General features: G+C 40.8%; 1 protein-coding gene across 1 annotated transcript in view; it reads left to right on the forward strand.

The window, feature by feature from the left end:
- Positions 1-23,297, forward strand: part of POLN (polymerase (DNA directed) nu) — a 243,508-nt gene that overhangs the window by 112,365 nt on the left and 107,846 nt on the right. Inside the window, 2 exon segments of the mRNA XM_006874123.1 lie at positions 1,815-1,868; positions 2,339-2,404. Coding sequence (XP_006874185.1) covers positions 1,815-1,868; positions 2,339-2,404 — 120 coding nt within the window.

A 23,297-nucleotide genomic window follows, 5' to 3' on the forward strand; every position in this document is an offset into this window, starting at 1 on the left:
TACACAAAGGCTTTCGATTGTATGGATCATGACAAGCTATGGACAACATTGAGAAGGATGAGTATTCCAGAACACTTAATTGTGCTCATGAGGAACCTATACATGGACCAAGAGGCAGTTGTTCAAACAGAACATGGGAACACTGAATGTTTTAAAATTAGGAAAGGTGTGTGACAAGGTTGTATCCTTTCACCATATTTATTCAACCTGTATGCTGAGCAAATAACCCTAGAAGCTGGGTTCTATGAAGAAAAATGTGGCATCAGGAATGGAGGTATGTTATAGAGGTCTTATAAATAATGGGTGATGGAAGGGGTACGTGAGACTCTTGGGAGTCCCATCCTGGCTGAAGCAAATCTGACTGTGTTGTAAAGCAAAAGTGCATTTTAGACAGTTACCAATGATGCTGCTAGGAGTCTTCAGGTAGAGCAGTTTTAGTGCAGCTGAGGGCTTTGACTCTCTTGGTTTCAGATTGGCCTTTTCCACTTACTCGTGCTCTGGCATAAATTTGCCCAAGTCTACAGTCAGCTCTGCTCACCACTGTGATTCCAGGGAGGCTGATGGGAGAAGAAAGCGCCCTGGGGGTACAATGGATAAGCGCTCAGCTGCTGACTGAAAGGAGAAAAGACCCAGCAGTCTGCTATAAAGATTGTTGTTGTGTGCTGTTGACTCAATTCCAGCTGTGAGTGGTCTCTTAGGACAGGATAGAACAGCCCCATGGGATTTCCAAGGTTGGAATCTTTACCATTGTAGATTGCCGGGTCTTGCCGGCTCTTTTCTCCTGCAGAGTGGCTGCTGGGTTTGAACCACCAACCTTTCGGTTAGCAGCCACACGCTTAACCATTGCCCCACCAGGACTCCTTCCCTAAAGATCACAGACAGCTAAGGAAGCCCTTTGGGGCAGTTCTGCTCTATCCTATAGAGTCGCTGAGTTAGAATTCACTCAACAACAAACAGGAACAACTGGGTGAAGACGAATGAAGCTTCAAGCGGAAACACTCAGCAATTACTGTTGGGTGACTCCAGTAGGAGACTTCCGTCCATCTACGTCTGGGGTAGAAGACAGGTTATAAGAATGCTATCTCCTCCCTCTGATCCCTGCTGGGCCTGGCCAATCACCACGTGGCATGCCGTGCGGGGTCTCACCATTGGCATGAAGCCTGGCTGGTGATTTATTAACAGGTTCCCCTCACCTCCTCTAGCCACTCATGTTTTCTCCATCAGATAGCTGCTGTTGGCTTCAGGATTTCTCCATTGTGCCAGGGACACAGTTAGAGCTTTTGCCACTGCACTGGACTGCTAACCATAAGGTCGGCGGTTCAAACCCACCAGCCACTCCTCGGAAACCCTATACAGAGTCGCTATGAGTTGGAACCAACTCGACGGCCTTTATCAATACAACAGCATACCATTGGTGCTACTATTACAGAACCTTTGGCCTACTCTATCTTGGTTAAGATTATGCATCTGGAGCACACACAGGCACCAAATTGACCCCTTTCTCTTTGAAAATAATGCAAAGACTGAAGGAGAAGTAAGGGGGGGGGAGGTGGTGCCAGCGGGAAAAATGGAGAGGAGTATCCAGGAGCTATATATCTTTGCAACTTTTCTATAAGTCTAAAATTGCTTAAAATCACATTTACTTAAAGCAAGAGTGAGCTCTTCCTCTGTAGGTCATCGTTGAATTCTGGGTACCCCCGAAGATTGTTTCTGGGCTGCCTGGAATCATCTTCCCTGAAACACCGCTCTGAAGCTTGCTCCCCCCGCTTTTTTTTTTTTTTTTTTTAATGATTCCTCTTCTTTTTGCACTTTAGGTTCACAAACTCAAGTCAACCTTTGTAGATGGACTGCTGGCGTGCCTGAAGAAGGTAACTGATGCTACAGTGAAGAAACAGATACTGTGTCATAATATGGTTTATGTTGGAATTCAGGCACATGTGTAATTCCTAAATGTTTTAGCAAATGATGAAATCATTGATATTCTTGAAACTAGAAACCCCCATTTTTTGCATCTATCTATCTGGTAAGTCTCTGTCCAGCATACCTGGGCATGATGGCTTAAAACCTTACATTTCCCTGGAAGCTGTGCAGCAAATCATGTGCTAACCCACCTATATTTGCAGCTCTTCTCTGGAGCCATTTGCAGTAGCCAAGTCAGATGTCATTGCTTTATGTCTTAGATGAATCAATAACAGTCACTTTAGCCCAATTTAAAAAATTCAAGACCATTGCAATTTTGCTCCACTGGCCACGGCTGACCTAGTGGGAGGCAGTTTGAAGCCCTGAATTTAGCATAGAGTCGTCCAGAGTTTACAACATTTCTTTTTCACTGATGAAGGGCTTCATTTCGTCTACGTGGAACCAGACTGGAACTGTGACTGGAAGACTTTCCTCCAAGCACCCCGTAAGTGAGCTGCTCTTTGGCAGATGCGGGTCCCCTCACCTTGTAGTTGAAGTGCTGTCAATATGTGTGTTCCTTGGGCACCTAGGACATGAAGCTCTCCTCTTATCAGGGACCCCATCCTTATAAACGGGACTTTCTTCTGTCTCTTCATTCTGTCAGTGTTTATGGAGCACCCCACTCTGTTTTAGGAACATAGTGGGGGAACAACACAGATGAGCCCTACCCTCATGAAGCATATGAGTAAGTTAGGGGTAGAGGGTCTCCGTGTGGAGAAAACTATGTACCCAGGTGCCAAGGGGAACAGGGACCCCTTCTACCCACCCACTCTTTGTTCTCAGGTTGTGGTGAGCAGGTGTCTTCCGACTTCCAGAAAGTTGTCTTATGCTCTGATGAATAACTCGAGTTTTTGCCAACAACAACAACATCACCGATGAAAAAACTATAAATGTGCTTGCTTTTATGATGCTGCTTAATAGCACTTAAAGGGCTGAACTATTGTTAAATGGCCATCTGTCTTTGAGCAAAAGATTGTTTTCTTTAGTTTATTACAAAAAAAAGTTCTTAAATATACAAAAGAGATGTAAAGAAATGAAATTACGTGGCCTGTTGTTCCACCAAGGAGCCCTGGTGGCACAGTGGTTTAGCCCTTGGCTGCTAACTGAAAGATCAGTAGTTTGAAGCCACCACCTGCTCCCCAGGAGAAAGACGTGGCAGTCTGCTCCTGTAAGGACAAGAGCCTTGGAAACCCCATGGGGCAGTTCTATGCTGACCCGTAGGCTCACCGAGAGTCAGAATCGAGGTCATGGAAATGGGTTTGGGTGTAGGTTTGACTGTCCCTCCATGCAGACCTAGCTGCACTCACCATTCGGTGTCTGTCCCTTCCCCTCGCATGTTCTCTGTGCACATGTATTTACAGAATAGGATTTCTCTACAGAAATGAAGCTCTATTATTCTGTTCTGTGCTTTTCAAATGTCACATAATGTCTCTTGATATCACGGTGTTGACTGCTGTCGAGTCAGTTCTCACTCATAACGACCCCATGTAACAGAGGAGAACTGCTTTGTAAGGTTTTCTAAAACCTCTGGTTGGATCAGCACCCAACTGTGAACCACAAGGTCGGCAGTTCAAACCCACCAGCTGCTCCTTAGAAACCCTATACAGGGTCACTATGAGTCGTAACTGACTCAACGGTACTTAACAACACCAACAATCTTTATGGGAGCAAATCATTAGGCCTTGTCTTCTGTGAGCTGCTGGTGTGAAACCCAACTTTTAGTTTGGCAGCTGAGCACTTAACTATTTGAACCCCAGGGCTTCTTCTTGATATGATTATACATCAATAATTATCTATCTGAATCTACATTTAGATTTCAAGCATAAGCATTGGGCTGCTAACCACTAGGTCAAAGGTTCAAACCAGCAGCCACTCCTGAGACCCAGACCTACACTGGCTCGCTATGAATTGGAAGTAACTCGATAGCATTTGACAACAACAACAATATAATATACTTAACTCTTCACTTATCAACTATCTTATTCTCTGACCTTTCACATTTACAATAATAGTTAGCAATCTGACTATGCTGTGCCTTTGTGTGTTTGCCATTTGTGAGCACCGAAGTGCTAGGCAAAATCAATGTTGGCTGTGACAATTCACAGTGGTCAGGCTGTGATTCTCATTGATTTAATAGTTATGGTATTTGACAGCTATATAATGATGTAAAGTGGCAGCTAGGCAATGATGTAGTGGTCCTTTATTTTTACATAATGCAAATTTCTCACATAGCAACCTAATCTTTGGAACCTAACCATGTTGATAAGTGAGGAGTAAGTATATGTATATGTAAATACAAATATATATTCATTGTAATGAAATTCAAGGAAGGTTTTTTATCTTAAATAATAAAAAATCCCTTCATAGAATGTCTGTCTATCCCAGGGGTAACCTCTGTGGTGGCATGGAACGTATCTTTTCATGCTATTTATGTGTTTGCACATAAAGATACATAGATAGGCAGAAAGGGCACTTACTGGTCCTCACTCAGGTGGTCACCATGTGAAGAAGAGAAGTAGGTGGACTTTGCACAGCACTACAGGAAGCTGTGGCCTTTTAGATGCCAGGTGTCCACTCTCTGGAGTGGCATCAGCTGTCTCCCTGGCCTGCAGCCACTTCAGAAGTGTCTCATTCTCGTGTCACACTTTAGAAAGTGCTTCTGTGGTCTTTATGCTGCTGACTAACCCCAGACTACCTCATCTGAAAGCAGGTGCTGGATTCCCTTGTCCCTGTCTCTTAGTTGATGCTACATGTCTTTGAGGAGTTATTTACGGAATCCACCATTTTCAACAACATAAACAGTGACTATACATGTGGACCTCACCAGATGGAACAACAGGAATCAAATTGACTACATCTGTGGAAAGAGGCAACAGAGAAGCTCAATATCATCAGCTAAAACTAGGACAGAAGATGACTGTGGAAAAGACCATCATTGCTTATATGCAAGTTCAGGTTGAAGCTAAAGAAAATGACAACAAGTTCAAAATATGACCTTGAGTATATCCCACCTGAATTTAGAGACCGTTTCAAGAACAGATTTTATACATTAACACTAATGACCAAAGACAAGAGGAGTTACTGGATGACATCAAGAACACCATAAATGAAGAAAACAAAAGGTCATTTAAAACACAGGAAAGAAAGAAAAGACCAAAATGGATACCAGGAGAGACTCTAAAAACTTGTTCTCAAGCTTAGAGAAACTAAAGTGACTAGAAGAAATGGTGAAGCAAGAGCTGAACAGAAAAGATCAAAGGGCACTTTGAGAAGACAAAGTGCAACTTTGAAATGTGCAAAGATCTGGAGTTAGAAAACCAAAAGGGAAGAACATGCTCAACATTTCTCAACCTGAAAGAACAGGAGGAGAAAAATTCAAGCCTAAGGTTGCCGTAAGGATTTACACCCTCGGAAACCCTGTACAGGGTCGCTATGGGTCGGAACCGACTCGACGGCACTTAACAACAACAACAAGGTTGCAATATTAAAGAATTCTATGGGCAAAATAAAGGCTCTCTGATGGTGTACACACTGGGCTGATAACCACAAGGTCAGCAGTTCGAATCTATTAATGGGATAAAGATGAGGTTTTCTGCTCCCCTAAAGATATAGGGGAGCTCTGGTAGCATAGTGGTTATGAATCGGGCTGCGAACCTTAAGGTCAGCGGTTCGAAACTACCAGCCGCTCCGCGGGAGAAAGATTGCTATGGGTCGGAACCGACTCGACAGCACTTAACAACAACAAAAGATATAGGAGTCCTGGTGTGGCTCTGTGGGTTAATGCACCAGACTGCAAAGCCATTTGAACTGCAAGGTTGGCAGTTCAAGCTCACCAGCGTCTCCTTGGAAACCCTATACAGGGTCGCTATGGGTCAGAACCGACTCAACGGCACTTAACAACAACAACAATATACAAGGTTGGCAGTTTAGACTCACCAGGGTCTCTAGGAGTCGGAATCGAGTCCACAGCACTTCACAATAACGGCATATTATTGTATTTTAAATGAGTTTCTTGTAGATAGTATATAACTGTTGTTGTGAAGTACCATGGAGTTGGTCCCAATCCGTAGCGACCCTGTATCGTTTCCAAGGAGTGTCTGGTGAGCCTGAAGCACCAACCTTGCAGTTCAAACTGACTTTGCAGTCCAGCGCATCAACCCACAGCGCCACACCATCTCTGGGGCTAATCTCTGTCTTATAATAGGTTTTCACTGCGTTACCTTTTATGTTTAATTTAATTATTGGTGTGTTTAGATTTATTACTCGTTTTATTTTTATTCCTTCTTTTCTTCATTTCTGTTTGCTTACTCTTTCCTTCTTTTGGGTTGTGTCCCTTTTAAAAAGATTCTGTTTCAATTCAGCTGCTATGATTTTACTGTATCTCTACGTAGAATTTTTAGTGACTTTTCTAAGGATTACAGTATACATACTTATATTTCCATAAAATCAGTATTTTAGCACTTCAAGGGAACTATGAAACCCGTACCACCATGAAGTCTCTTTCCTCTCCTCCCTTCATGTTACAGTTGTATGTTTCATCTACTTACAATGAAAACCCAACCAGCCAACATTATGAGGTTCTCTTCCAATCGTCAAACATATTTTAAAGTAGTTAAGAGGGGACAATATCCATTATATTAACCCCTATGTTTACAGTTTCCTGTTGCTCATCTTGTTAGTTTCCAAGTGCTGCTGTAGCCAAAATAGCACAAGGGAGTGGCTCTGCAGACACACGTGTATGGGAGACTGCTGCTGCTGGAGTTATTAGGTGCTGTCAACATTGTTGCCGTCATTGTGCTAGTCCACTTCATTGGGGGCTTCCTCTTTTTCACAGACCCTTCACTTTACCAAGCATAATGTTCCTCTCCACTTTGGGAGGATTGTTGTTGTTGTTAAGTGCTGTTGACTCAGTTCTCACTCATAATGACCATTTATTGGGTTTCCAAAGAGTGGTTGGTGGTTTTGAACCACCACCTTATGGTTCACAGTCCAGTACTGATCCTCCAGTGCCGCCCCAGGAGTCCTGAGTGCTGTTATAGACAAGTTAAATCCCATGATTCATAACGGCCCTCTATAGGGTTACTGAAGAAAGGCTGGTGGATTTAAACCACCAACCTTACAATTAGCAGTCCAGTGCTTATCCTCCAGCACCGCCCTAGGAGTCCATTTGGGAGGGTAGGAGTCCAGATTCAGGGCACTGATAGGACCGAGCTCTGTCTCTCTCCTCTAAAGGAAGAGATTTGTCTTTTTCTGTTTCTGTACCCTAGCGTATCATGGCATTCTTTGCTTATTTGTGGATATATCGTCACATGACATCTGTCTTCTTCTGTGTATGTCTTTGTGTCTATTCTGCTGTTTTTAAAAGATATCGCTCAAAAGGAATTAGGTTCACAACCCAACCTATTTTGGTGTGGTACCGTCAACATAACAAAAGAAAACCTCTATTTCTAATCAAGCTCATATTCACAGGGCCATTTGCTGAAGATAATGCAAACATGGTGGCAGTGGTACGTCAACAAGGAGCCACCAGAAAAGCAAGTTGGATTCAGAAGAGGACATGGAACTAGGGCTATATCATTGCTGACATCAGATGGATCTTGACTGAAAGCAGAGAATATCAGAAAAAATTTAATTGTGCCTTACTGATTATTCAAAAGTATTCTATTGTGCAGATGATAACAAACTATGGGTAACATTGTAAAGAATGAGAATTCCAGAGCACTTACTTTGCTCCCGCAGAGGCAGACATTGATACAGGGGATATACTTACTGCATGTTTTGAAATCAGGAAAGGTGTGTGTCAGGGTTGAATCTTTTCACAGTACTTATTCAATCTGTATGCTGAGAAAATAATCAGAGAAGTTGCACTGTAAGAACATGGCATCAGAGTTTGAGGAAGGCTCATTAACAACCTGAGCTATCAGATGACACAACCTTGCTTACTGAAAGTGAAGAGGACTTGAATTTTCACTTGCTGATGAAAATCAAAGAATACAGCCTTCAGTATGGATTACAATTCAATGTTGAGAAAATTAAAATCCTCACAACTGGAGCAATAAACAACATCATAATAAGTGGAGAAAAGATTGAAGTTGTCAAGCATTTCATTTTACTTTGATCTACAATCAACACTCATGGGACATGTTGTGTTAAGTAATTGTGCTGCAAAAGACTTCTTTAAAATGTTAAAGAACAAGAATGTCAGTTTGAGGACTACTGTGTGCCGGACCCAAACCGTGATACTTTCAATGAACTCAGACACGTGAAAGCTGGGCAATGATTAAGGAAGACTGAAGAATGGATGCATTTGAATTATGGTGTCGGCAAAGATACTGAAAGTACTCTGGACTGCCAGAAGAACAAACAAATCTGCCTTGGAAGAAGTCCAGACAGGACGTTCCCTAGAAAAGGGCATCATGCTTGGGAAAGTGAAAAAGAGGAAGACCCCCCAACAAGTGACAGCAACAGTGGGCTGGCTCAAACACACAACAATTGTGAGGCTGGCACAGGACCGGGCAGTGGTTCACTCTGTTGTGCATCAGGTCACTTTAAGTTGGAACTGACTTGACGGCGTCTAACAACAACAGGACTTTGCCATTACTTTTATTTTTGTTTGTATGTGGTTTGGGTGAAAATTTCAAGGACAAATTCGTTTTCCATTCACTTTATATATATTTTGTTCCATAGCATTAGTGGCATCTCCCTCAATGTAACAGCATTTCCCCACTTCCTCCATGGGTGCTCAGTTCCTCTTGGCCTTCTTTCCTGCCTTTTGAACTTCACTTTTCTGCAAATGCTGCCCTTTTGGTCTTGTGTGGTTAATTGTTCACTTTATAGGACTGCCCATTGTTTGGCTACAAGGTGATTGATTTCTACCTTTAAAGGATGACTAAGTGTCATAGATTCCAGGTGTGGCACTGCAGGATAAACACTAGACTTCTAAATGCAAGGTTGGAAGTTTAAACCTACCAGCCGCTCCTTGGAAACACCACACAAGGTCTCTATGAATTGGAATCAACTTGACAACACTTAGCACCAACAACCACAGTCTCGGGGATGCCACCAATCTCTATCAGTAGGTCTGGTCTTTTTTTAAGTTTGAATTTGGTTCTAAATTTTTCTCCCAGTCTGTCCAGGATCTTCTGTTGTGATCCCAATCACAGCGGTCAGTAGAGGCTGCCCGTCACCATCCAGTTCTGGTGACATTGGAGTGGCTGTGTGGTTGTGTGGTTGATGTGCTCATTAGTTTATTGGAGTAATTGTTTCCATACATCTTTGATTTTCTTCACTCTTTTTTGCTCCAGAAAAGGAAAAACCAGTAGTTGTGTTTTAGATGACCAGTGTCAAGCTTTTAAGACCCTAGTCACTACTCACCAAAGTAGGATGTGGAACATTATTTTTGCAGATTATGTTATGCTAATTGGCCTAGGTGTCCCCAGAGACTATAATTCTAAGCCCTCAAGCTCAGTAACTCACTCCTTCAAGTTGTTTGGTTATGGCTTTTATCATAACTTTTTTTTTGGGGGGGGGGGGGACAATGCAATCTATGACATTAATCTATCATTCCTGATGCTTCAGATCTGTATTTTTTTGTTTTTGTTTTTTTTTAAGAACTTCCTTTACCAAATCTCTGTCCACAAATTCTTTTGGCTTTTCTTCATCTGCGAACTTTCATTCCTGAAGGATGGTTTCACTGGATATAGAATTCTATGTTGAGAACTCTCCTCTTTCAACAGTTTAACTATAATGTGCCACTCCCCTGGCTTGCATGGTTTCTGATAAGAAACTGCGATCCTTTGAATTCTAAGTAATGCATCATTTTTCTCCAGCTACTATTATAATCAGCAGACAAATCTGTCTTGGGAGAAGTGCAGCCAGAATGTACCTTAGATACCAGGATGGTTTCCATCTCTCATACCTCAGACGTGTTATCAGGAGGGACCAGTCCCTGGAGAAGGACATTATGCTTGGTAAAGTGGAGGCTCATCTAAAAGAAGACCTCCAACAAGGTGGATTGGCACAGTGACATCAGCAATAGACTCAAACGTACCACTTGTGAGGCTAGCACAAGAGCAGGCAGGATTTCGTTCTGTTGTGCATAGGGTCACTATGAGTCAGAACTGACTTGATGACACCTAACAGCACTATTATAATCATCATATTTTTGCCTTTGTCTTTAGTATTGTGGCCAATATGTATCTGATTGTGGATTTATTTAGAATTATTCTGTTTGGGGTTCGCTGAGCTTTTTGATTCTTTAGGGTTATGTCATTTGCATAAAATTTAGCAAGTTTTCAGCTTCAAGTTGTAATTATTTCTTTAAGTAACATTTTCAGCACCAAACTCTCACTCCTTCTCCTGACACTAATGACATGAACGTTAAACTTCTTAGTATTGTTTGACAAGTTCTGGAAGCGCTGTTCTTTTTTCATTTTTTCCAAATTATTTTTTTTCTCTTATTCATGATTGGATATTTGTTGTTTGTACTCAAAATTATTAACTTTTCCTCTGTTATCTTCACTTGACATTAATACCATCCGATGAATTTTTTAACTTTCAACTACTGTATGTTTAGTTCTACAGTTTTCTCTTAGTTCTTCATTGTATCTTCTGTCTTTTGTCTCTTAGTGTTGAGGTTTTTGTTGTTTTTGCTGAGACTATACTTCTATTTGTTTCAAAACGATTCACTCTAGTTGCTGGACGATTTACATAATCCCTTTCAAAGTTTTTGTCAGATAATGCCAACATCTGTATCATCTCTACACTGGCATCTGCTGATTGTGTCATGAGACTCTGGATCTTCTTTGACCCTATTACAATGGGGGCGTTTTCACTTTCATAAGCAATCAACCTGGTTAGGTTTGGACCATAAGTTCAAAGCCACCACCCACGGGCTGTTGTTCTAATGCATGTTCACTTTCTGGTCTTTGCAGAACTGTTGTTCAGTTATTCCCATGGAGTCACCAGCCAGTGATCAGTCTGGGGATGGAGCAGTGTCGTATCTGTTAGTTAGCTCAGGTCTCAAAATCTTTAGTCTGTTGTTAAGGATGAAAACTAAGCCTGCAGAGTCTGAGACTGAGCCCAGTAGTGTATAAACAACTCTATGATGTTGCTTTCTCAAGCTTCTCCTCCTCCGTGTGCCCAGTTATTTCTAGTTTTCTGGCATTCTTTCTCACAGTCCTCAGGCCAGAAATCTGAGACTTTAGTGAACCTACTCTGCCACATACTTTCCCTCTCTGGCCCCGTGTCTGGGGTCAAGCAATAGGAGGACCAGGGACATTGGAAACTCACTGCCTGTTTGGTGGTGTTTCAGATCCTGATCTCTTTCTCCACTCTCCCTGCTACTAGGAATTCTTCAGTCTTCAGGTTGCTGCTCTCTATATTCTGTCTAAATTGCATAGGTGCCTTCTAGAATGTGCTTACTCATATTGCCAGGAATAGGAACCATGACTTCATTTTAATAACTTTGCTGAGGTATAGATGAATGTGGCCATATAGACACAGCTGTGAAGCTATCACCACAATCAAGATAGGGACTATATTATTTACTATATATAGTACCTCACAATGAATTCACCACACGTCTGTCAATTTATCACACTGTGGTGACTTATGTGTTGCTGTGATGCTGGGAGCTTTATCACTGGTGTTTCAAATACCAGTGGGTCACCCATGTTAAACAGGTTTCAGTGGAGCTTTCAGACTAAGACTAGATTACGAAGAAGACATAGTCAGTCCACTTCTGAGGAATTTACCCTTGACCATCTTATGAATAACAGTGAAACATTGTCTTGGCTTGAAAAGTTGAAGTATTCTGTGGGCAAAATACTGAGCAATGCAGGAAGCATCAAAAGAAGATACAAGGAAGACACAGAGTCCTATACCAAAAACCATTTCAGGAGGTTACATATGAACTGATGGTACTGAAGGGAAAAGTACAAGCTGCAGTGAGGGTATTAGTGACAAACCAGGCTCCAAGAAGTGACAGAGTACCAATTGAAATGGTTCAACAAACTGATGAAACACTGGAAGCACTCACTTGTCTACGCCAAGAAATTTGGAAGACAGCTACCTGACCAACTGATTGGAAGAGAACCGCATTTGTGTCTATTACAAAGAAAGGTGGAAATTATCAAACAATATCAGCTTCTGAGGAGGAGCCACCAACCTTCCATTTAGCAGTCCAGTGCTTACCCTACAGTGCCTCACCAGGACTCCAATTATTGAGAGGAGTATTGAAGTCTCTAACTATGCATATGGATTTTTCTCTTTCTCTTTGCAGGTCTATCTCCTCTATCACTTTGCAGGTTTTGCCTAATGCATTTTAAAGCTCTTTTATTAGTGGCAGAAGTGTTTAGAAATGACTTTTAAAAAAAACCAAAAAACCCTGGTACTGTTCTTTGCTCTGAAATCTAGTCTATTATTTAAATATCAATTTAATATTGATTAATAAAATGAATAGAAAATTTAATTTCCATCTCTCTAGCCTTCCTTCTCCAATCCCCCAAATTACATTCTACGCTCTTTGATTTGTAACACATCAAAATAACAATTTGGGCATCCTTGAAGGATACAAATCATGTTCCTTTTAAATATTCTTTGAGTTTCTCAAACAAAAGTAAGTCTGAACAGGCAAGATCAGAGCTGTAGGATGAATGAGGTAATGCTTCCCAATGACATTCTTGTAGCAAGGGTAGCCCTTGCTACCCTTGAAGAATGAGCAGGTGCATTCATGATGGGAAAAAACTTTCCTTGGCACAACTTCCTGGCCTTTTTCTCATCAATTCGTTTCCAGTTTTCATAAAACTTAAACCCCTATGGAATTCTGGTGTGATGCTGTGGATTAATGTGCTGGACTGTAAGGCCAATTTGAAACTTAGGGTCAGCTGGTTAAGCTCACCAGCCGCTCCTCAAGAGCCCTATATAGGGTTGCTATGAGTCAGAATCCATTCGAAGGCACTTAATAACGACAGCATCATGTGTTCTTCAAGAAAATCTATCAAGATTATACCTTTGCAACCCTCCCACCCCAAACAATCACCATAACCTTCTGAGCTGACCTCTCTGCCTTCAATCTAACTGGCCCAGCAGATGCCCTCAGAGGTCATTATTTTGACTGATTCTATTTTTGAAGGCATCTTAAGAATACACGGTTGTTGTTAAGTGCCGTCAAGTCAGTTCTGACTCATAGTAACCATGTATAGGGTTTCCAAGGAACTGTTAGTGAGTTTGAATCACCAACCTTCAGTTCAAACCACCTTGTGGTCCAGTGCTTATCCTACAGCACCACACCAGGACTCATAGACAAGTGTATTACTGAAAGGACTTGTCTGCATCCATTCACTGACCACAGAGACTTATTTAAATGCATTTTTTGTTTGAAATAAATCATGTATGTATGAACTGGAACGCTAGGAACAATAATTTTTTACTTACCTCATTTATGATTTCACCTATAGTATAAAAACTTTACATTAGTATACTTTCAGTTCTTTGCCTTTATGGTCTTGTTGCCATACTTTTGCTTATGCATAAGTTATAAATCCCATAGTATATTTTATTGTTTTTGTTTAAATAGCTGATCATCTTTAAAATTAAGTTTCTTAGACCTGTGGGTTTATTTGGGAGTCCTGTTGTGGCACTGTAGGATAAACACTGGACTGCAAGATCATTTGAATCGCAAGGTCTGCGGTTCAAACTCACCAGCTGCTTTCATCACATTTGGAAAAGTATTGGTGATTATTTAGCAGTCACAATTGCATATAATAGGTCACTTGGGTTTGTTCCACAACACTCTGAAAAAATATTTGCTTTAATTTTTTTTTTGTTTCAATTTATATAGTTTCTATTACTATGCCCATGAGTTAATTAACCTTTTTTTTTTCTTACATGTTATATCTGTTCTTAATCGCACAAAGTATATTTTCATACTAGAGATCACAGTTTTTCATTTATAGACATTCTATTTGGGTCTTTTTTTATACCTTCTATATCTATACTTAAGGAGCTCTGGTAGTGTAGTAGTTACGAATCGGGCTGCGAACCTTAAGGTCAGCAGTTCGAAACTACCAGTCGCTCCATGGGAAAAAGATGAGGCTTTCTGCTCCCATAAAGATTTACAGCCTCAGAAACCCTGTACAGGGTCGCTATGGGTCGGAACTGACTTGATGACACTTAACAACAACAACATATCTATACTTAATTTTTAAAAAATATACTAGATACTGTTATGATAATTGCTTTAAATTTAATACCCTTATAAGACCTTTATTGTAAAAGCTTAAGAAATGATACCCGTATTAAAGGGGGGGAGGGAATTTCTTTGTTGGTTACCGGTGGGGTTGGGGTTGGCGGTTTGGGAGAGGTGGTGGGAAGTGATAGTAGAGCACAGGGTAAGGGCAGACTCATCATAGTTTGGGTGTTGGGGAGGACAATACCAGAAGTGGGGGAGGTGGAAGAACAAGGTAGATAGATAGGGGAACACTGAGACAGGTTTGCATGGTCTAAGTGGGACAGAGGTAAATACTGATGCATGCTCAATCTTAGAAGAACAGGGCTCTGGGATACATGGATTGAGGCATAGTTTGAAGAGGGGAAATAATAGTAAGGTGCTTGACTGTCTTATGAATGTTGGTTTCCCTTCCCTACTATTGTAAAGTAGACACTTGAGTGGGATAGAAAGGAATGTTGGGAAACATGATTACAGAAAGCTTGTAAGCCTGTCTTCAGCCTATAACTGATTGGAATACCTAAAAGGGGCTCTAAAACTTGCCCAGTGAAACAGGCCTCTTGCGCAGCCTTTGCAGTGTATAGGACCTTAGGTGGAATCCTGAGCCCCATCCAGAACCTTCTGAGGTAGGACATACCCACTAGAAAGGACAAGCAGACCAGCCAGGAACACCTAGAGTGACAGAACATACATCTTCAAAGAAGATCATCAGGAAAAACCCAGAACAAAAATGGCAGTATGACTGGCTACTACAAGAATAAGCAAGTTGTTTGCCCGGAAGCCATTAAGGCAAAAAGTCAAGTTCCTTCAGGACAAACCCCCTCTAAGACTGAAACTCAAAGGGAACACATAAGCAGGCATGTAAGTTTGCTGATGACCACATTGGTCTACTGGTGGGTGGAAGAGGGGGAAAGGCAGCAATGAAGAAATGGGCTGAGTTCAACCATGTTCCATAGACTCCTGTTGACCTGGAGATGAGAGAGAGAAGAGGAAGGGCTGGTTGGTTCAAAGTGTGGTGAGACCTGGGGACACTGAGCCCATGGAAAAGGACATAGCCACAGATGGCTAGAGCTGAAAGTGAAGCATCCAGCTGATATGAAGTGAGGGGAGACACACAAGAACACCCAAACTTGCAGATAGTACCCATTTGACCTAGCCTCGATGGCTTGATAATCAGAACTCGACTACAGGAAGATATTTTACAAAAACACACCCATGCAATTTTTGATAAAGGAAACAAGGGTAAATTGCTACAATTTGATGAACTTGACCTATACTTATGGAGGTAGTAACTCTAAATACCAACAGAGAGGGGCGGAGTCTTCACATCAAGTATCAATGCTATCAGCTCTGTACACAGGGTAGATAGGGACAAGCAAGTTAGACATTGGCTACCTAAAATGAGGGGGCGATAAAGGCACAAAGTGACTGGCTTACAAGGTTTCAAGAGGGAGTTTAGTTTAAGAGTGTGTGAGGGAAGATAAAGTCCCCACTGAATAGTTTTCATCTTGTCTAGATGGGTCTGGTGAAAGAGATAGAGATAAGATTTTTATGATTCAATAGTGAGTAATTGTTATCATGACATTTCAACTGTCACAATTATAAAGGCAGATGTTTTGTAACAAAAATGGGGGAGTAGTTAATCTTACAGTACAGAAACAAAGGACCCAAGGACCATCAATGGAGAAGAGTACAAGTGGAATGAGAGACCTTATCCAGAGAAGCAGCAACACCAGAGATGGAGGCAGAGATGAGGACATGGAGAGAGGGAGCAGCTGAGGGCTCTAGATTCATGGGAAGAGAGGGACTAAGAGCTCGTGGCCAGGAGGCAAACTTTCAGAATGTACCATTTGGTGGTGTAAATTATTATATATGCCTGAGTGTTTAAAAAAAAGAGCTAAAATGAATAGACAGAAATACTGTTAACTGATGGTACATGGAGGGGATTATAATCATTGTAATGAAACAAGGTGTAAGATTTGTTAAGTGCAAAACTGATGATCTGCCCTGCAAATTTTCACTCAATTCACAATAAAAACTTTTTTAAAAAAAGATTCTGGGAACTACAAAATAATAATAATAATAATAATGACCTTTTTGTTGACTAACGCAAATGGAAGAAATGAGGAGGTAAAAGAACAGAAATTTTCAAAGGACAGCTCAAGAAGCAAAGTCAAATATCATAGTGAAACATGCAAACACCCGAAGTTAGAAAACTACAATAGAAGAACATGCTCAGCATTTCTCAAGCTGAAAGAACTGAGGAAAAAATACAAGCCTCAACTCACAATACTAAAGGATTCTCTGGGCAAAATATTAGGTGATACTGAAAGCATCAAGAGAAGATGGAAGGAATACACAGAGTCACTGTACCAAAAATAAATGGTCAAAGTCTAATCATTTCAAGAGGTAGCATATGATCAAGAGCCAATGGTAGTGAAGGAAAATGTCCAATGTGTACTGCAGGCATTGGCAAAGACCAAGACTCCAGGAACTTGATAAATTACAGATTGAATTTTTCAACAAACTGATGTAAAACTGGATGCACTCACTCATCTATGACAAGAAATTTGGAAGACAGCCACCTGGTCAACTGATTGGAAAAGATTCATATTTGTGCCAATTCCAAAGAGAGGTGACCCAATGGAATGTGGAAATCATTGGACAATATCGTTAATACTGCATGCAAGTAAGCTTTTGCTAAGGATAATATTTAAATGGCTGCAATAGTACATTGACAGGGAACTGCCAGAGGTTCAAGCCAGATGCAGATGAGAACATGGAGTGAAGGGTATCTTTGTTGATGTCAGATGGATCTTGGTTGAAAGCAGAAAATACCAGAAAGATGTTTTACCTATGCTTTATTGACTACGCAAAGGCTTTTGATTGTGTGGATCATGACAAGCTATGGTCAATATTGCCAAATATGAGTATTCCTGAACACTTAATTGTGCTCATGAGAAAACTGTACATAGACCAAGAGGCAATCATTCAAACAGGGCACGTGGACACTGAATGGTTTAAAATCAGGAAAGATGTGCGTCAGAATTGTATCCTTTCACCATACTTACTCAATCTGTTTGCTGAGCAAATAATCTGAGAAACTCGATTATATGAAGAAAAATGTGACATCAGGTTTGGAGGAAGACTCATTAATGACCTGTGATATGCAGATGATATAACCTTGCTTGCTTGCTGAAAGTGAGAAGGATTTAAAATAAGTTACAGGTGAAGATTAAAGACCACAGCCTTCAGTATGGGTTGTACCTCAATGTAAAGAAACCAAAAATCTTCACCATTGGACCAGTAAAAGCATCATGATAAATCGAGAAAAGATTAAAGTTGTCAAAGACTTTAGTTTTTGTGAATCCACAATCAACATTCATGGAGGCAGCAGTCAAGAAATCAAAAAAAACATATTGCATTTCTGGGCTTTAAAGTGTTCAAGACTAAAGATATCAGCTTGAGGACTAAAGTGCACCTGACCCAAGCCATGGTGTTTTCAGTAGCCTCATATACATGTCCAGCACTCATCTGTCAGTTTGTCGTACTGTGGTGGCTTGTGAGTTACTGTGATTCTGGAAGCTATGCCATGGGTATTTTAAATACCAGCAGGGTCACCCACAGTGGACAGGTTTCAGATGAACTTCCAGACGTAGACAGACTAGGAAGAAGGAGAGACATACTACTTCTGAATATTTAGTCACTGAAAATCTATGGCTAGCAAAGAGACACTGTCAGATATAGTGCCAGGAAATGAACCCCTCAGGTTGGAAGGCACCCAAAATACAAAGAGCTGTCTCCTCAAAGTAGAGTAGACTATGATGATGCAAATGGAGTAAAACCCATTGGAGTAAAGCCCTAGAGACCTTCATTTGCTAATGGGGCACAACTCAAAATGAAGAGAAACAGCTGTAAACATCCATTAATAACTGGAATGTGGAATGTATGAGATATGATTCTAGGAAAATTGGAAGTTGTCAAAAATGAAATGGAATGCATAAACATCAATATCTTAGGCATTCATGAGCTGATATGGACTGCTATTGGCCATTTTGAATCTGGTTCACTATGCCGGAAATGACAAATTGAAGAGAAATGGTATTGCATTCATTGTCAAAAAGAACCTATCCAGATCAGTCATGAGGTACAATGCTGTCTGTGATAGGATAATATCCATGCGCCTACAGAGAAGACGAGTTAATACCACTATTATTCAAATTTATGCACCAACCACTAAAGCCAGTGAGGAGGAAAGAGAAGAATTCTACCAACTTCTTCAATCTGAAACTGATCCAACATGCAATCAAGATGTATTGATCATTACTGGTGATTGGAATGCAAGGTTGGAAACAAAGAGGAAGGCTCAGTAGTTGGAAAATATGGCCTTGGTGATAGAAATGATGCTGGAGATCACATGATAAAATTCTGCAAAACCAATGATTTGTTCATTTCAGATACTTTCTTTAGACAGCATAAGAGACGATTATACACATGGAATTATACACAGATAGAATACATGGAAATCAAATTGACTACATCTGTGGAAAGAGAAGGTGGGAAAGCTCCATATCATCAGCCAAAACAAGACCAGAGGCAGATTGTGGAATAGACCATCAATTGCTCATATACAAATTCAGACTTGACACTGAAGAAAATGAAAACAAGCCCATGAGAGTCGAAATATGACCTTGGATATATCCCACCTGAATTTAGAGATCATCTAAAGAACAGATTTAATACATTAGACACAAAAGACCAAAGTCCAGAAGAGTTGTGGGATGACATCAAGAACATCATACAGGGAGAAAGCAAAATGTATATAAGAAGAAATGAAAGAAGGAAAATATCAAAATGGATGTCAGAGAGAGTTTGAAGCTTGCTCTCCAGCAGATTCTAAAGCAAATGGAAGAAATGAGGAGGTACAATAGCTGAACAGAAAATTTCAAAGATCAGCTCGAGAAGACAAAGTCAAATATTACAATGAAATGTGCAAAGATCTGGAGTTATAAAACCAAAAAGAGCACACTCAGCATTTCTCAAGCTGAGGGAACTTTAAGAAAAAATTCAAGCCTCGACTTTTGTTATTGAAGGATTCTCTGGGAAAATTATTGAATGATGCAGAAAGCATCAAAAGAAGATGAAAGGAATACACAGAGTCACTGTACGAAAAGAAAATGGTCAATATTCAACTGTTTCAAGAAGTAGCATATGATCAAGAGCCATTTATATTGACGGGAGAGAAGTCCAAGGTGCGTTGAAGGAATTGGCAAAGAACAAGACACTGGGAATTGATGGAATATAAATTGAAATCTTTCAAGAAAGTGAGGCTGCACTGGAGACACTCACTCAGCTATGCCAAGAAATTTGGAAGACAACTATCTGGCCAGCTGGTTGAAAGAGATCCATGTATGTGGCCATTCCAAAGAGAGATGACCCAATGGAATGCAGAAATCATTGGACAATATCTTTGCTATCCCGTGTGAGTAAAGTTTTACTTAAGGTAATACAGAAACAGCTGCAAGCATACATTGACAGAGAATGTCCAGAGGTTCAAGACGGATTCAGAAGAGGCCGTGGAACAAGGGATATCATAGCTGATGTCAGATGGATCATAGTTGAAAGCAGAAAATATGAAAGAAAGCAGAAAATATAAACACCTGTGCTTTATTGACTACGCAAAGGCTTTCATTTGTGTGGATCATGGCAAGCTATGGGCAACATTGTGAAGTTTGAATATTCTGGAAGACTTAATTGTGCTCATGAGGAACCTGTACATAGACCAAGAGGCAGTTGTTCAAACAGAACATGTGAACACTGAATGGCTTAAAATTAGGAAATGTGTGAGATAAGTTGTATTCTGTAACACTATTTATTCAATCTGTATGCTGTGCAAATAATTCGAGAAGCTGGGTTATATGAAGAAAAACACATCAGGAATAGAGGAAGACTCATTAACAACCTGTGATATGCAGATGATACAACCTTGCTTGCTGAAAGTGAAGAAGACTTAAAATACTTACTGAAGAGGATCAAAGACCATAGCCTTCTGTATGGATTGCACTTCAATGTAAAGAAAACAAAAATCCTCACCACTGGACCAATAAACAGCATTCTTATCACTTGAGAAAAGATTGAAGTTGTCAAAGACTTCCATCAACACTGAGGAAGCAGCAGCTAAGAATTGAAATGGCATATTGCATTAGGCAAATCTACTGCACAAGACCTGTTTAAAGTGTTAAAAAGCAAAGATGTCAGCTTGAGGACTAAGGATGCCTGACCCAAGCATCCTTGGTATTTTCAATAACCTCATATGCATGAGAAAGTTGGACAATGAATAAGGAAGATCGTAAAAGAATTGATGCGTTTGAGTTATGGTGTTGGAGGAGAATATTGAAAGTACCATGGGCTGCCAAAAGAACAGATTTGTGTTGGAAGAAATACAGCCAGAGTGCTCCTTGGAGGCAGGATGGCCAAACTTCGTCTCTCATACTTCAGACATATTGTCAGGAGGGACCAGTCGCTGGGAAAGGATATCATGTTTGGTAAGGTAGAGGTCAGAGTAAAAGAGGAACACCTCCAGTGAAATGGATTGGCAAACTGGCAACATCAGTGGGCTTAAGTGTGGCAACAGTTGTGAGGTTGGCCAAGGACCAGGCATTGTTTCATTCTGTTGTGCTATGAGTTGGTAGTGACTCAATGGCACCTAGCAACAACAACAACATATGCATGTAAAAGTTGAACAATGAATAAGGAAGACCATAGAAGCATTGATGCATTTGAATTATGGTTTTGGAGAAGAATATTAAAGGTACCACAGACTGCCAGAAGAACCAACAAATCTGTGTTGGAAGAAGTACAACCAGAATGCTCCTTAGAAGCCAGGATGGCCAGACTTGATCTCTCATACTTTGGAATAATACCATGGAGGACCAATGCTTGGAGAAGGACATTATACATGGTAAAGTGAGGAACAGTAAAAACGAGGGAGTCCCCCAACTAGATAGATTGGCACAGTAGCAGCAAAAATTGGATCAAGCATAGTAGCAATTGTGAGGATGGCACAGGACTGGGCAGTGTTTTTTTCTGTTGTGCATAAGGTCACTGTGGGCCAGAATTGACTCCACGGCACTTAACAACAACAACAACAACATTTGTGAGACTTGTAGTTTCCTTTATCTCCCCCTCAAGTGTCTATTTTACAATAGTAGTCAAGGGAAACCAAGATTCAAAAGAGAGCCAAGCATCTTACCATTATTTCCCCTCTTTTACCCATTGAAACCATGCCTCAATCCCTGTGTCCCAGAGCCCTGTTTTTCCAACGTTGAGCATACATCATTATTTACCTCTGTCCCATTTAGCCCTTACAAATCTGCCTAAATGTTCTCCCATCCACCTTGTTCTTCCATTCTCCTCCCCCTTCTGGTATATTGTGCGCCCCCCAGCACCCAAACTATCCTGTGTCTATTCCCTACCATGTGCTCCACCTTCCCCTCCCTCCCCTCATCCTAACCCATACATCCCGGTAACCAGCAAAGATTTTTTTTTTCCCTTTTAGTATAGGTACTTTTTCTTAATCTTTTACAATAATGGTCCTATGCAGTATTTCTCCTTTTGTGACTGACTTATTTCAGTCAGCATAATGTCCTTAAGGTTCATCCATGTTATGCGGTGGCTTGCAGCCTGTTATTCTTCAAGGTAGCATAATATTCCATTGTGTGTATGTACCACAGTTTGTTTATCCATTCTTCAGTTGATGGGCACTTAGGCTGTCTCCATCTTTTTGCTATTGTAAATAGTGCTGCTATGAACATTGGTGTGCATATATCTTCTCGTGTTATGGCTCGTATTTCTTGTGGATAAATACCAAATAGAGGAATTGCTGGATCATAAGGCATTTCTATTTCCAACTTTCTGAGGAAGCGCCATATTGCTTTCCAGAGAGGTTGGACCATTTTGCAATCCCACCAGCAATGCAGGAGCGTCCCACTCTCTCCACATCCCTGTCAGCATGTATTGTCCTCTACTTTTTAGATCTTCACTGTTAATTGCTGGTGTGAGATGATATCTCATTGTTGTTTTGATTTGCATCTCTCTAATGGCTAGTTGTTGTTGTTGTTGCTGTTATGTGCCATGGAGTCGGTTCCAACTCATAGCGACCCTGTACAGGGTTTCCGAGGCTGTAAATCTTTACGGGAGCAGATCGCCTCATCTTTCTCCCGCGGAACCGCTGGTAGTTTCGAACTGCTGACCTTGCGGGTCGCAACCCAATTCGTAACCACTACGCTACCAGAGCTCTCATGAACATTTCTTCATATCCTTGTTGGCTGCCTGAATCTCCTCTTTGGTGAAGTGGGCACTCATGTCCTGTGCCCATTTTTCAACTGGGTTATTTGTCTTTTTCTTGTAGAGGTGTTATAGCTTCCTATACATTTTAGAAATTAGTCCCTTGTCTGATGCGTTGTTGCAAAAGACTTTTTCCCAATCTGTGGGTTCCCTTTTTACTCTTTTAGTGAAGTATTTTGATGCACATAAGTTTTTAATTTTTAATATGTCCCAATCATCTATTTTGTTTGTGTAATTTTCAAAATGTTTGCTAGTCCGTGTATTCCCTGTATTAGAGCCGTCATATTTGTCCCTATTTTTTCATGGATGACCTTTATAATTCTGGGATTCACATTTAGGTCTTTAATCCATGTTTAATTGGTTTTTGTTTAAGGCATGAGGTAAAGGTCTTGTTTCAATCTTTTGCGTATCACTTTTCAGTTCTGCCATCACCATCTGTTGAAGAGACTATCTCCTCCCCATGCAATATACTTAGGCCCTTTTTCAAAAATTAGTTGGCTGATAGGTGAAATCCTGATCCCCATCCAGAATATTCTGAGGTGGGAAATTTCCACTTGAAATGACAAACAGACCAGCCTGGAACAGCTAGAAGAACAGAAGATACTTCTTGAAAGAAACACCAGCAGTAAAAATAAAAAACAGTAACAGCAGTCCGATTAAGTACTACAAGAACAAGCAAGTTGTTCCTTCACTCATTCAATAAGCGAACACTAAGCACTTTGTATATATGAGACACTCTTCTGGGAAGCAGGGCTCCAACACA

This window comes from Chrysochloris asiatica, unplaced genomic scaffold, assembly GCF_000296735.1.
Source record: "Chrysochloris asiatica unplaced genomic scaffold, ChrAsi1.0 scaffold00262, whole genome shotgun sequence".
Classification (NCBI taxonomy): Eukaryota; Metazoa; Chordata; class Mammalia; order Afrosoricida; family Chrysochloridae; genus Chrysochloris; species Chrysochloris asiatica.